The 15,179-nt window shown below is 44.3% G+C and overlaps 1 protein-coding gene across 1 annotated transcript in view; it reads right to left on the bottom strand.

The window, feature by feature from the left end:
- Positions 1–13,528, bottom strand: part of LOC147637325 (extra-large guanine nucleotide-binding protein 3-like) — a 32,009-nt gene extending 18,481 nt beyond the window's left edge. Inside the window, exons 1-3 of the mRNA XM_086799098.1 lie at positions 11,871–13,528; positions 11,638–11,775; positions 11,398–11,502 (exon numbers count right to left, since the gene is read on the bottom strand). Of these exons, the coding sequence (XP_086655224.1) occupies positions 11,398–11,502; positions 11,638–11,775; positions 11,871–12,959 (1,332 nt within the window). The 5' untranslated portion in view covers positions 12,960–13,528. The remainder of the gene's footprint in view (positions 1–11,397; positions 11,503–11,637; positions 11,776–11,870) is intronic.
- Positions 13,529–15,179: the final 1,651 nt, after the last annotated feature.

Raw genomic sequence — 15,179 nt, 5'->3', positions numbered from 1 at the left:
GAAGCTGTACCTGCTCATTCCGCCATAACCTGCAGCAATACTGTCCTGCGCAGACAGCCGTATAGGCGACCTGCTGTGTACCTGTTCATTCCGTACAGGCGACCTGTGGTTGTACTCGTTCAGTACCACGACTGTACCTGCTGCGCACATCTGAAGTCAACAGTCGACTGCAGTTTCGCTTCCTACTTCTGTACTGTACCTGCTCGCCCTGCTTCCGTACCTGCTTCCGTACAATACCACGACTGTACCTGCTGTGTACCTGCACAGTACAGTCAACTGTACTTGTTCATTACAAATACAATTTTGGTAAGCATTACAAGTTTTGAATTTTGGGTATTTTTCTCTGTGAAAATCTTCTGTTAGATACAGGCAGACTTTCTTGCAAAGAAATCTCTACAGGTTTCTTGCAAGGTTTTGGGTGCAGTAACTTTGGGCAATTTTTGAACATTTTGGCACTGTGTAAGCCATTTTTGCTGCTCTACTCAGTCAGTGGTGCATTGTGTTGCACATTCAGAGGATTGAGAGTGCAGGCATATTTGGGTTAACTGTATTCAGTGGAGTACAGTTGCTTTTAGGGTTCTTGCTATTGGGTTTTTTGATACACAGGTACAACATTGTGCATTGGCATAATGGCAAATCAACAGCAGAGTGATGTATTCACGTATTTGTCTAAGGAAGACAAATTGGACGGCACGAACTACTACTTGTGGAGTTTTATGCTGAAAAATGTGCTCGTGGCAAAAGGTCTTTGGGATTTTGTTAGTGGTGATGAACCACGTCCAGGTCCACTGGCTCCAGAGACTCCTCCCCAAGGGGGTGCTCGTGGACGAGGACAACAGGTACAAGCTCCAGGTCAGCCATTGCCTGTTCAAAGAATAAATGCTCAGAAGACATGGGATGCCAGAGATGCACAAGCCTTGTCACTCATTGCATTGTCAGTACAGAGGTCTATTATACCTCATATTCGTTCAGCTGGCTCTTCACAGAATGCATGGGTGACTTTGGAGCAGATGTATGCTGCAGCTGGAAAATCAGAAAATGCATGAAGGAGATGATATGTCTAGCCACTTAAACAAGCTGCAGGATTTGAGAGAGCAACTCATCAATGTGGATGAGATTATTCCTGAGACACAGCTTGTATCCACCATCTTGCACTCTTTGCCAAGATCTTACTTGGCTTTTCATACCTCTTTGAACCTCAACATGAGGAATGCTGTTGAACCCCTCAAGTATCAGGAACTTGTTGCTCTCTTGCTACAAGAAGAGCAAATGAGGAAGAATATGAATATGAACACAAGTGCTGAACAAGCATTTACTACAGGTCAAAAGGGGAAAGGCAAATCTCAGCCAAAGAGTAAGAATTCAGGTGATGGTGGTTCATCTCAGGATACCAAGAAAAGTGATGGACAGCCCAAGAAGAAGGGCAAATGTCATTACTGTAAGAAGCCACGTCACTACATCACAGAGTGTAGAAAGAGGATTGCCAAAGAGAAGGCAAAGGAATCTGGGATGTCTGTAAATGATGCCTCTAAAGTTCCTCCAGAGACCGCTTCTTTTGTTGAGGACATGGATTACTGTTTCTATACATGCAGCTATGATGCCTCTTGGTCTTCACAGGCACTCAGTATGAGAGAGCATGCATGTACTTGGTATTTTGATAGTCGTGCTTCACAGCATATCACATCTCGCAGGGATTTGTTTTGTCATGTAAGCCCTGCCCCTGTTGGCAAAACTGTTCAGTGTGCCAACAATGCTTCATATCCAGTTCGTGGCATTGGGGAGATTCAGCTCACAGCCATTGATGGCTCTATTCTTCGCCTTACAGATGCCTTATATGTACCAGGGATAAAGAAGAATTTGTTGTCCATTTCTTCTTTAGCACATTGTGGTATGCAAGTCCACTTTGATGATGACAAATGCATGGTCAGAGACAAAGCTAATGCTTTGACCTCGATGCTTACTGGTACATTATGTCATGGACTTTATCAGTTGGATGCATTTCAGCCAGTGGATCAGTCTGCTTACAATGCATTCACTCTTACTCCAGCTATGGTTGATGCGGAGTTATGGCATGCTCGCATGGGGCATGTAAATTTTGGTAGTCTTATGCTTATGCAGCGACATAACATGTTTACAGACCTACCTCTCATGAAGAGGCCTCCAGATCACATTTGTGAAGGATGTATTTTGAAAAAAATGCATAGGTTTTCCTTCTCACTGATCAGGCTCTACGAGCAACTGCAAAGTTACAGCTTATACACAGTGATCTTTGTGGTCCCATGCAGACGAAGTCAATAGGAGGTTGCTTCTATTTTGCTACATTTATTGATGACTTCTCTCGTATATGCTCGGTCTATCCTTTGACACAGAAATCACAGGTATATGATGCATTTTTGGCCTTTGTAGCACTTGCTGAAACAGAGTCAGGATGCAAGGTTAAGACTCTCCGTTCTGACCGAGGGGGGGAATATATGTCACACATGTTGAATTCCTTTCTTGAGAGGAGAGGTATAAAACATCAGTATACTACTCCTTATACTCCACAGCAGAATGGGGTTGCAGAAAGGAAGAATCGGTCACTCATGGAGATGGCCAGATGTATGCTAAAGGCAAAGAAGCTACCACATATCTTTTGGGTGGAAGCTGTCATGTGTGCTTGTCATATTTTGAATCGATGTCCCATAAAGGCATTGGTTTCCATTACTCCTTTTGAGGCTTGGCATGGCCGCAAGCCTTCGGTATCACATTTTCGTATTTTTGGGTGTCTTGCATATGCACACATACCCAAAGAGTTGAGGAGGAAGTTGGATGATAAAGCCACAAAATGCATTTTTGTTGGGTATAGCCGTGAGAGCAAGGGCTACCGGTTATATGACCCACTATCCAGGAAGATATTCACTAGTCGGGATGTGATTTTTGATGAAAAATCAAAAATATCCATGGCTGGTTATGATGCAAATCAGGCTGAAAATGATGTGTTTGAAGGTCTACTACCTATGGAATTTCATTCCACAGTTGGTGATCCAACTCATGAGAGTACAGGACAGCCAGCAAATCATGAAGGTGGTGCAAAAATTCAGCAGCAAATTGAGCCAGAAGCTGAACCAAATATGGGACAGCAGGCACCACAGGTCAGACACATACCTAGATGGTATTTGAGGACATTACAAGACAGCCATCTAGAGGGTCCTCTTGCTGGTCGTACTCGTAGGGAGACACGGACCAATGAGCATGCACACATCATGGATTTGAATATGGTTATGGCAGCCAGTTTACAGGATGATGATGAGCCTGATTCATTTGTGGATGCACGAGACAATGTGCATTGGAACAAAGCCATGCAGGATGAGCTTGATTCTATTAAAAGGAATCAAACATGGGATTTGGTTGATCTGCCCAAAGGCAAGAAAGCAATTGGTACTAAGTGGGTCTATAAGTTGAAAAGACATGGAGATGGATCCATTGACAGGTACAAAGCCCGTCTAGTTGCAAAGGGCTATGCACAAAAGAAGGGCATTGATTATGAGGAGACATTTGCTCCTACATCCCGTATGTCAACACTTAGGTGTGTCATTGCATTGGCTGCACATCGTGGTTGGGTTGTTCACAAGTTGGACACAAAGACTGCTTTCCTACATGGGGACCTCAAGGAGGAAGTTTATGTATATCAGCCCATAGGCTTTGCAGAACATGGTCATGAAGGGAAAGTATGCAGGCTGAAAAAGGCCTTGTATGGTTTGAAACAAGCTCCACGAGCTTGGTATGCAAAGATAGATGCTTTCCTACTCACTCAAGGTTTTGTGAACAATCCATCAGAAGCCACCTTGTATGTAAAGAAAGAAGAGAAAGATCTGCTGGTCATCAATCTTTATGTAGATGATCTCTTGCTCATGGGATCAAATGATGACAAAATTGCAACTTTTAAAGAGATACTGCAACAGACATTTGACATGTCTGATTTGGGGCTTGTACACTACTATTTGGGCATACAGTTTGTACAGGATAACAGAGGCATTGGGTTGTTGCAATCTTGGTATGTTGCTAAACTTCTGGAGAAGTTTAAATTTCAGGATTGCAAGCCTATTAGCACTCCTATGGAGCCTGGGATGAAACTGTCACTACAAGATGACAGTATTTCCTTTGATGCCACTACATATGCTCAGGCTGTTGGGTGCCTTATTTATTTGTGTACTACACGGCTAGATATTCAATATGCCGTATCTCAGTTGAGCAGATTCATGCACAGCCCGCGGTTGTCACATTGGCAAGCTGTGAAGCGTGTATTCCGGTATTTGCAGGGTACCTTGTCTCTTGGATTGCTTTATCCTAAGGGGGGTGACATGCAGTTATACGCTTACAGTGATTCAGATTGGGCTGGTGATTTTGATACCAGACATTCCACTAGTGGAAATTGTTTCTTTCTTGGCTCTTCATGCATTTCTTGGCTAAGCAAGAAACAGACCACAGTGGCCACTTCGTCTTGTGAGGCAGAGTACAGAGCAACCTACACTACTACTGTAGAGTGTGTTCGGCTGCGTCGTCTCATGATTGATATGGATATTTCAGTGGAGGAGCCTACACCTATCTATACTTATAGTCAGAGTGCCATTGCTGTGGCCAGGACTCCTATGTTTCATGCTCGCACGAAACACATTGAGATTCACTATCATTTTGTTCGGGAGAGACTCCACGCAAGTGATATCAGTCTGATCTATTGTCCTACAGATCAGAATGTGGCAGACATCTTCACCAAGGCATTACCACGTCCGAAATTTGAAGCATTCCGCACTGCTTTGAATTTGTTTCCTTTTGGTGGATGATGTACAGTGATCACATATCACTCCAGGGAGGTTTGTTGGGTTTTATGCTGTGTATGCACCCAGAGGAGTGCTAGTGATCATCAGTAGATTACTGGGACACTTTTTACTTCAACTAGTGGAGGTTTTTTCCCCCAGTTTAGCTTAGTTTCACTTATAAACAGTTTATAAGTGTTTTGGTCCACCCGGCACATTTTATGGCCGGACATGTGAACACATCTTTTAGGTCACTTTATTATGTGGCTATTGTACTTCACATTATCAACTGAATACACAACAAGAGTCGTGTTCTCTCTCTGCTTCCCCACGTTTGTGTTTGCAGTACCTCCAAACCCTAACCCTAACAGCTGAAAGCCTTCAACACTTGTTGATACCATCAATGCATATTAAAACACTTAAACATGGCCACAGCCTTAACACATATCCATCATCACTTTGCATAAAAGCTGGACAAAACATCCACAAATGCTGAAAATGGAGCTTGCACATGTGACACCACATAGAGGCCGGAATGGGCCGACCCCCCCCTTGGAGTATTTTATTACCCAAGGAGAATAATATCATGTACAAGCTTTGAGGGCTTACTCTCCCCACGGGAGATCCCGGATTATCCATATACAAGTGCCATAACACAGCCCAACACAAAGCTACCAAGCCGGAAGATAGGCTGTTGAAATACCGGGCCAATAATATAATCCATATACCTCCGTGTGGGTACTGATTCTTCCCCAAAAACCATGGATCTTCATGCAATAGAGTTGGTACAACAAGTACAACGCTCCATTCAGCCGGTACAACCGGTACAGTGGTTGGTACAACAAGTACAAGTACAAATGCTATACAATAGGTACAATGACTGTGCAACAGGTACAGTGGTTGGTACAGCAAGTACAAAAGTTAGTACAGTCGATACAATGGCTGGTATAGCAAGTACAACAAGTACAAGGACTGGTACAACCAATACAATGGCTGGTACAACAGGTACAAGAACTGGTACAACAAGTACAAATGCTAGAAATCATAATAAATGATCAAATACCCTTGCCTTCAGTATTTCTTCGCGATGGAAGCCTCCAAAACAGTCCCCAACAGCCGGTATTCTTCATGGGCAGCCTTCAAGAGAGAGAGAAAGAGAGTAGCCATCATTAGGGAAGCCTATAACGGTGGTAGAGGCTAGTGTGTAGCAAGAGAGCCTCTATTAATGAAGAGAGAGGGCTCCAATTTATAGATTTGGGCCTCCCATGAGCTAAAATGGCAAGAGAAGGCTACAATGACAAGTGGAGAGCCACACAATAGCTGGAGTGACAAGTGTGAGGTCACTTGTCTCACTTTGATCAACTTTCTGACAAGTGTGAGGCCACTTGTCTCACTTTGATCCACTTTCTTGCCACATGTCCCAATCTGAGAGATGGGTTCTCCCATAATCTTTACCTCTAAAAATATTCCAACCAGTAGACATTCTGTCATAGGCACTTTGCTAACTCTTGGTATCTGCACAATTCTAGATGTAATGACGCGAATAGAATTTCCATCAGAGTCGGGCCAAAAATAGCACCTCTCCTAAATTTTAGGAGTATGGTCCTTTGTATTCTAGGATAATCCCCCATTTCCAAAGATTGTACTTTCCAAATATTTAGACATCCTCGAGTCCACCAAACCCCTTTCATACTGGGAAATGTCCAGGCTAGTGACTGAGACACAGACAAATGCAACTTTTTAGAGAATGATTCAATGCAATGAAGCAGCATTGGCGTACTGAAAAACCACAGGACCATGGCTAGGGTTCTTCGTAGGTATGGCTATGGTGGCTAAAAGGCTAAGGCAGCCATGATGTAGAGAGAGAGAGAGAGAGAGAGAGAGAGAGAGAGAGAGACTATATCAAAGAGAGAGACAACAAAATTGCACGACTCAAATGATTTGCTTCATTGATTGATATTAAATTGAAGTACAAGGCCTTTGCATATATAGCCCTTTCAATATACCAAACCCTTTGACCCTTATTAAATGCGAGCTTATCCCCCTATAAGAGCACACGTGAATACTCTAAAGCCGATTACAACCATTAAGGGGGCTGTTCACACACAGACAAGCTCCGATATATCCCAACAATCCCCCCTTCGGAGCAAAGGTGGTGAGACCCGAAAGCAAAAGAAGTTGCTACTACCTACCCCATCCACCCTACCTCACCATCTACACCTCCCGTGCCATGGTAGTCACGGTAAGACCAAGGTAGTGAGACTAGCACTTAGTCACCCCCCTTGTTCCTAACTAGGATATAGAGAAAAAGGAAGCCTTTTATAAAACTGAAGGCAAACACACGCAGATACAATCAATTTTAGGGGGACTACCCGAGGCAGAGAACCCTTATTTGATACACATTGATAAAGGCAACTAAAATACCCACTCATCATCTACCTCATCGAGGGAGACTTGGGCCATTGCTACAAATATGTTCTCTTCAGCAGGTTCCTCTTCATCTTCAGCAGCAAGATTTGTGTGGTGTTTCTCTTGCTCTTTCTCCATTTTTTTAAAGCAGTTGGCCTCCTTATGCCCCATTCTCTTGCAGTACCTGCACTGAATCTTCTTGTTGGTCCTCCACTTCTATTCTCCCACAAAAGCTCTGTCATAGTTTACATTGCTGCTTGCTTGACTTTCTTTGTTTCTTCTATCTTTTTCAAGCAGCAAGGCTACCATATCTTCAAATGATGTTGAAGCTATGTGCATGACTTCGATGGTTTGTTGAAACTCGGTAACATCTTGCATACTTTTGGTGAGAACTGCCACCTTGTCCTCATCATCAGGCTCACACTTAAGGCTAGTGAGCTGTTGAACTAGTGAGTAGAACTTGGCAAGATGATCACTTAATTCTTCATTATCTAGCATTTTCAAATCATAGAACTTTAACTTAAAGAAAACCTTAGAATTAGTGATTTTGTTACCAAAAAGAGTCTCCAGTTTGTCCCAAATTTGCTTGGCGGTTTGCGTGAAGTCTATGTGATGAACAAGAGTGTCTGCCAAGCTGAGACCGATTAGTGCAATAGCTCTGTCGTTGCATTGTCGCCACAACTTCTACTTTTCTGGCTCATTGGCTCCTGGGTATTCATCATCTCCGGAGATTATGCTCCAGACGCCCTCCCTCATCAAGAGAAGCTGCATCTTGGTCTGCCAGGTAGGGAACCCAGCACCAGAGAACCTATCGATTGGAGTGGTTGATAGAGTCATAATGCTGTTGTAGGGGGCTGGTTTTTACAATAGACTTAATTTTTTCAGCTATTGCAGGCTTCAATTAGGTCAATTTCTCTGATTTTTAGAGAAACCCCCAATTTTTAGGATTTGTAGAGACTTAAATTTTTACCAATTTTGCTGATCTTGTTGAAAATAAAAAATGCCCCAATTTTCCTTTAAGTGTTCGGCTTCAATTTTTCAACAGAAGCAAAAATGCAGAAATGCCCCAAATTTTTCTTACTGTTGTAAGTGCCAATTGTTGATGTGAGGTACAATGAGTACTGTTGATGTAGACAAAGCTTCTAAATTTGTTGAGGATCTGCTACTGATGGAGAAGTAGGAGCTGTTGTTGATGGATTCGCCAGCTTCTAGGCTATCACGTAAGGCTTTTAGTAAGCCTTATGTAAGGCTTTTAATAAACCTTAGAGTAAGGGTTTAAAGCCTCAAGCCTTACAAGGCTAAAACAAAGGACACTCGGCTGATGCTAGTGGGTGAGCGACAGGCAGCCAGAGGTGGCAGAGTGGGAGCGCGCACGAGGGGGAGAAGAGATCGTGAAGAAGGGAAGGCCACAAGTGGCGGACACAGGTGCGCAGGAGACTATGCCAAGGAAGAGGTAGCAAGGAGTAAGAATGAGAAGGCCGGCAGCCCACAGAAAAGAAGGCTGACAATGAAGGTAACGAGATGGCATAGGAAGCTCTGATACTAATTGAAAGACCACAGGACCATGGCTAGGGGTTCTTCGTAGGTATGGCTATGGTGGCTGAAAGGCTAAGGCAGCCATGATGTAGAGAGAGAGAGAGAGAGAGAGGAGACTATATCAAAGAGAGAGACAACAAAATTGCACGACTCAAATGATTTGCTTCATTGATTGATATTAAAATGAAGTACAAGGCCTTTGCATATATAGCCCTTTCAATATACCAAACCCTTTGACCCTTACTAAATGCGAGCTTATCCACCTATAAGAGGTGGTTCACACGTGAATACTCTAAAGCACACTTACAGCCATTAAAGGGGCTGTTCACACACATACAGGCTCCGATATATCCCAACACGTACAAAGATAAAGTTGAAGAGAGCACAAAAGTGGTGATTTCATGAGGGGTTAAAACTCAACAAGAGGGAGTTACACTCAACAGAGCAAGATCTTCAAAGAGAGACAGTTGTGCAGGAGTTTGGACCATTGAAAGCACAAGAAAAGGTGCTACAAGAGTCGGAACAATTTTTCTCAAGCGCAACAGGATGACTTTTCAGATTCATGGGATTTATCAAGTGGAAATCTGATTGTACCCATTCAACTGGTTGGGGACAAGTGTACAAGTAACATTGATCTTTGTCCAGAAGATTCTGTGAAGATTGAGAAGTTCATTCCAAAATCCATTCCAGAACCAGACAGAAGACTTGAAGATGGGCGTGATCAAGGCATGGATGATCTAGGTAGAACATTGGCGATGATAATTTTTCTTCCTGTTCCAAAATAACCAAGAGAATGCACATGCATCCATCCTCAAATGCATGTGCCATGACAATAAAGAACACTTCCGTACAAAGTAGTTGGTGTATGCTTCTGTGCAATCCAAGTGTTGGGCACCTTTTCAGCCCAGTGTGAACGCTTTCAGTGAATTTTATGGCATGATTTTTTGGCTTGCAAAAGGCTGGCCGACTGAAGTTATTGGACAAGGATTTTTCTTATAAGAACAATCCCAGAATCGAATTATAATATCTTCTCAGTACTTTTTGGCGCAGCCGAGAGAGAGAAGATCCACTCAAGAAAGTACAAAATTTAGTCTAGATTGCCGGCAGAGCTAACACACCTCAAGAATCTAGATCTTGTAGATATCGTTTTTTTTTTTACATTTCAGTCAATCAGTTGATATATGCAGTGGTTTAGGTTGAGAAGGTAAGTCTTCCGCTGGCATCTCTCCTCTTCTCTTCTTATGCTTTGTGTATACGCAGTTTTAGTGGTCTAAAATGGCACGCTTCCATAAGTATACACGCTTACATAAGTATACATCTAACAACAAATGAGGAGTACAAAAAAGTTGGCTAAATATTAAGCCTGGCTCGTGACCTGCCATCCAACTCCAAAGTCATGCCATTTGACTCCATAAGCCTTTGAATGTCCTGCTCTAACGCATATTACATTTCTATACCCATCTTGGGTGAAGCAAGACGTGGCACACCACAAGAAACAGACCTCTCTCCTCGTAATATCCCACGGCTGGCTGCCCGGTGGAAATCCCAGTACCCTCGTGAATCCTGGAATAGATGCACTATGGAGCTCTAGAAAGCTACTCCATGCTTCAAGGCCAATGTTTTTCTCTGGAAGATTCTCCATCGTTAACTCCCTACCCGGGACTGGTTCACCTACAGGCCAGACACCTCAATCTTCTGCCCACTCTATCAGTCGCACAGAGAACATGTTTTCCATCTCTTCTGGGCATGCCCCTATGCTCAATCCCAGTGGAGAAGGCTGCAGCAATGACTTCATGATAAAGGGACTCAGTATCAATTCACATGGAAGAATGCCCTGCTTGGCGACACTAAGAAGCTTGGAATAGATGCACTATGGAGCTCTAGAAAGCTACCCCATGCTTCAAGGCCAATGTTTTTCTCTGGAAGATTCTCCATGATTAACTCCCTGCCTGGGACTGGTTCACCTACAGGCCAGACACCTCAATCTTCTGCCCACTCTATCAGTCGCACAGAGAACATGTTTTCCATCTCTTCTGGGCATGCCCCTATGCTCAATCCCAGTGGAGAAGGCTGCAGCAATGACTTCATGATAAAGGGACTCAGTATCAATTCACATGGAAGAATGCCCTGCTTGGCGACACTAAGAAGCTAAACCCTGCTCTAGCATCCCTCTGACCCTGGGTGCGCTACAACATCCTGAACACTCTAACCCGATGTGTTTCCCCATCGCACTGGATATTCTTAAACCCGATGCTAGGTGCTGCTAAGCCCCAGCTGCTGCGATAGCCGTGATCAGACCTTATCAACTAACCTTTTCTCTTTTGTAACTCAATCATATATATTAATCCAAATCTCACCTTTCCCTCGCAAAAAAAAAAAAGGATGTGGCACCCCAGCTTTTGCTGATCAGCCAATCACACCCATCACTAACCCCTACCTATACTACCTGATCTACCAGACATGTATGTATGCCTTCTAAAGGCCAGAACATATCTGGTTAGAGAATGCGCTTTACATTTAAATCCATAAACACGTTAAAATGCAAAAAAGGAAGTCTTCACATGCATATAAGGTTTCTTGATAAGCACCAAACCTTTTATACATGACACAATTATCAAGAACAAGTGAGCCTGAACCTTCTATAAATATTAACTTTTACCTTTCCCCAAATATTGCCAAGGTAGTTGTTCTGACCCTCTTCCTGATAGGCTCCATCAGGATAGACCCAAAGGAGTGTTCTAGGGGGGCACTGTACACCTGCGAACTAAATATATGAAAAACAGGACTCAGCATTCCTTTTGGGAGAAAAGGGAAGGGGGTTGCGGAGAGAGAGAGAGAGAGAGAGAGAGAGAGAGAGAGAGAGAACCAAATAAACACAAACAGCAGAATAGTAAATAACCTTCAGCATTTTTAACTCTATTTTGGTTATCTCTCGCCCATTTATGTAAACTTCTGTACACCCAGCACTGGCCTTCTCATCTAGCGTACCACCAACACTCAGAGAGGCAGTGATGATATGGTCAGGTTTCTCCCCTTCCTGCAGATAAAAGTAAAGAGGGCTCTTCTATTAGAAACCTTCAGCTGAAATGCTTCGAGCTCTGCACAAGCCATGAGGTAAAAAATAGAACGCACCTTCCCCCAATACCCACACTGATTGTCATACCAATATCTTCCTGGCTTCAACCTGGATGGAGGATTGCTACATCCAAGCAATTCTGCCAACTCTTTGGCATTGAGCTGTTTTCCATTTACATATAGTTGTTCCGGGCGGATTTGATTAGCTAAACATTCTCTTTCCGCCTTCATTATCTGATATACTTCCAGATTGCTTAGAAGCCGGTTAAGGAGTTTTGATGGCTTCCCTAGATATGGCCGTTTGGATTCATCAATGGACTGACCTATACATCTGACACACTTTCTACCTTCTGGCATTGAGCCCATTGCTTTAACTACACAGCTGATGCAATATTTCGCATTGCAAACCAAGCATGTCTCCTTCTCCTGCATTCTGTTTGCTTTCAAGCACTCATGGCATTCGCCCTTTCTCCTTTGCTGGTTGTTCAAGAAATTGAGATCTAGTGTCGTTTGATCCTGCAGTTCTCGTGAAAATCCATTAGCACTGCTGTTACTGGTGCGAAATGAAGACGACTGTGGCCCAGAAAACCTGAAATCTGACTTGGTTGAAATGTGGTCCTCTTGGCCAGGGTATGGCAGGACTTCTACTGTTTCTAGGTGAAAGGAAGAAAAAACGTCAACGTCATTCACTGAGATACCCCTTGCAGACAAAGAAGGTGAATCTACGTCTGCATCCTGCGCTTCTGGAGAAGTCTGGTTTTGAGAAGGGTGTGATGGCTGCTCAGAAACAATAGAACCTCTGGATATGGCTGAATCGGAGATATCAGATGGGAAGCCTTCACGAGCCTCTATGCTTGCGTTCTCTAGAGAAGTGCCAGATGTGCTTCGCTGCGTATCCACAACAAGTTGAGGAGTTAACTTTGAAGAAGAGCTTCTGTGTGAACCAACAGCAACAACCCGAGGAGAGAAGGGCCTGCTGATTAGAGACTCCGCCTTGGGAACATAGGCAGGGCGAGGGCCGCTATAAACAGTTGCAAATGAATAATCGAGAGCTTCTTCATTTGGAACTGGCACTCCAGGAGGAAGCATGCTCTGGCAAGTAGCCCTCCATGCCTGATCTTCGCTGCCGCTGACCACGGTGGCCATGGTGGGGCAACCTCACATTGAAAGGAGCCGCTCTAACCAGAGCTAGAGGTTTGTATCTGACTTTGGAGGCTATGGAAGAGCCGGGGGAAGAAGAGAGAGAGGAAGGGAAGGGGGGAGGGGGGGGCGGGGGCACAGACCTACAGCGGAGAAAGGCGATTGATCTGCTTCAATGGGAGCTAAGGTATGTTTGCTCTTCACGAAAACGAACACAACTTTATCTTGCTCTGATAACAGCAAGGGTTTTTCTCCCTGGCAGCTAACGAAACTCTGGTGTGGCTATGGTGACCCAATGCTCTGATGCAAGCACGGGTTTTTCTCCCTGATAACTGAAGAGAAGAGTTACCTGACCTGGTGTGGCTAGGGCAATGCAACGCAGGGGTGCTCTCTTGTGGGCATACAAGAAGAACACTGGCTATGGAAATCGGTTGCCTGTCAAACAAGATGATTCCGTAAGTAAAGAGACTATCTAACCTTGGTGGTTATGGCGATCTGTACGATCTCGTGTGAGAGTTTAACGACAAGTCTACGCGACTTTTCGACGGTGTTTTTTTTAGCATAACGAGTCACTCATCGGAACAAGTCCATATCCCGATCTATCTCCTATACATAAGCGAGTCACCCGGGGGAGTGACGTGGCACATTGGACTTAGCCTATGGCATAGCATAGTGCTATTCGTGCTACTTAGAGGCTTTAATTTTAGGTTGTGGTGGCAAAGCTTGTAACGTGATGAAGGCAAGCTAGAGTAATTGGGAGGCGTTCAAAGCGGGAATTGCAGTGGGTGTGGTAGCAAGACGCAAAGTTATCCACAATGATGGCTCTCAGACCCCCGTTGCTTTTATCATGTTCTGACATGTCATCTACAAGTGCACATCCCCTGCATGGCTACCCTCTTCCTCGTCGTTTCGTGGATGTCAAAGAATGCCTTCACCTTCCCTCATCATCAAAAAAATTCCCAGCATTAATTGGGCATCCATCAAAAACTCTATGAGAACCAACATCTGGCCGACACAAACGTCAAACATAACACTCCGTCTCATGTAAGCAAGAACGTCTAACGATGTCCCGCCTTATCAACATCCACCCGCAATCAACTTGACAAAGGTAGGTAGACATGAAAGGTGTACTCACCAAGATTGCATCAAACAATCTTGTCTTGTAGCCCAATGGGACCTTGATCATGTTGCCGTGTATAGGGTCGCTAACCCATGTCATGATCGAGCTAGCTTGCCTCATAGCTCTTATTAGGTGTGGTAGCTTCAACCACAACTTTTTAGCTCTCCTCCGCACAATCAATGTTAGCCTACCCAGCTTGTTCTATGGGTTCAATATCTTGCACATATTTACCAACTATATCAGATCCATCTTGTCGCGCACCTACCATAGCAAAACCAGTTTATAACTCAACCTTTGATTAGACTAACTAATTATTATTACATATCTAGTAACTAATCCCGCACCTTCATGCCAAGAAGATTCACAACTCCTCTGGGCACCATTCACCTATTTTCTCTGCTCACCAAAGGCCATATGTGGAATCAAGTATGGTTGGCAAGGGGTAAAGTTGTGCAAATGGGAGTGTCGTTGCCATCAATCTGACCAATTGTGGACTGGTGGCACCTCTGCCTCACTACGGCCTTGCCATCTCTAGGAGATGCGGCTAGGAGGGAACGACTACTATAGCAGCAGGTGGTGGGGCCTCCACCTACTCTGTTCTCAGTTATGGACCTTTCCTCTAACAACCTCACATGCAGCTTCTCGGCATCCGGCATGTTTATTTGCAGTACTCTCACCTACCTCAACCTCTCGCATTTTTTTTGCGGGCTCCTCTCCTCTTTCAGCCTTCTGGGTGATGGCAGTAGCCCCTCGCATTGCTCGACCTCTCTTGCAATAACCTCGTCGGGCTCCTCCCCCCAGACCTCTTCTCTGCTTGCGGGCGGTAGCCTCGTCTAGCTCGATCTCTCCCATGGTAGCCTCTCCAATTTCACCATCCTCCAGCACCTTGACCTCTCCTACGACCTCCTCAACTTCACCTTGCCTGTTGTTGACATCTTCCCTGCCGTCTCTTATACTTCTTCTCGACCAATAAGCTATCTTGACCCCTCCTCGATTGCCTTGCTGGTTAGTTTTTGTAGTGGAATGCCTTCCTCTTCTGTTGTTGAATCTAGCCTTGGGATAAGTTATACCCCTCCCCGATTGCCTTGTTTTGCTAGTTAGTTTTT

This window comes from Cibotium barometz, chromosome 6 (assembly GCF_041138505.1).
Source record: "Cibotium barometz isolate CiBa-2024 chromosome 6, ASM4113850v1, whole genome shotgun sequence".
Classification (NCBI taxonomy): Eukaryota; Viridiplantae; Streptophyta; class Polypodiopsida; order Cyatheales; family Cibotiaceae; genus Cibotium; species Cibotium barometz.
The sequence above is the reverse complement of the archived record's forward strand: the minus strand, read 5'-3'. Positions and strand labels throughout refer to the sequence as shown.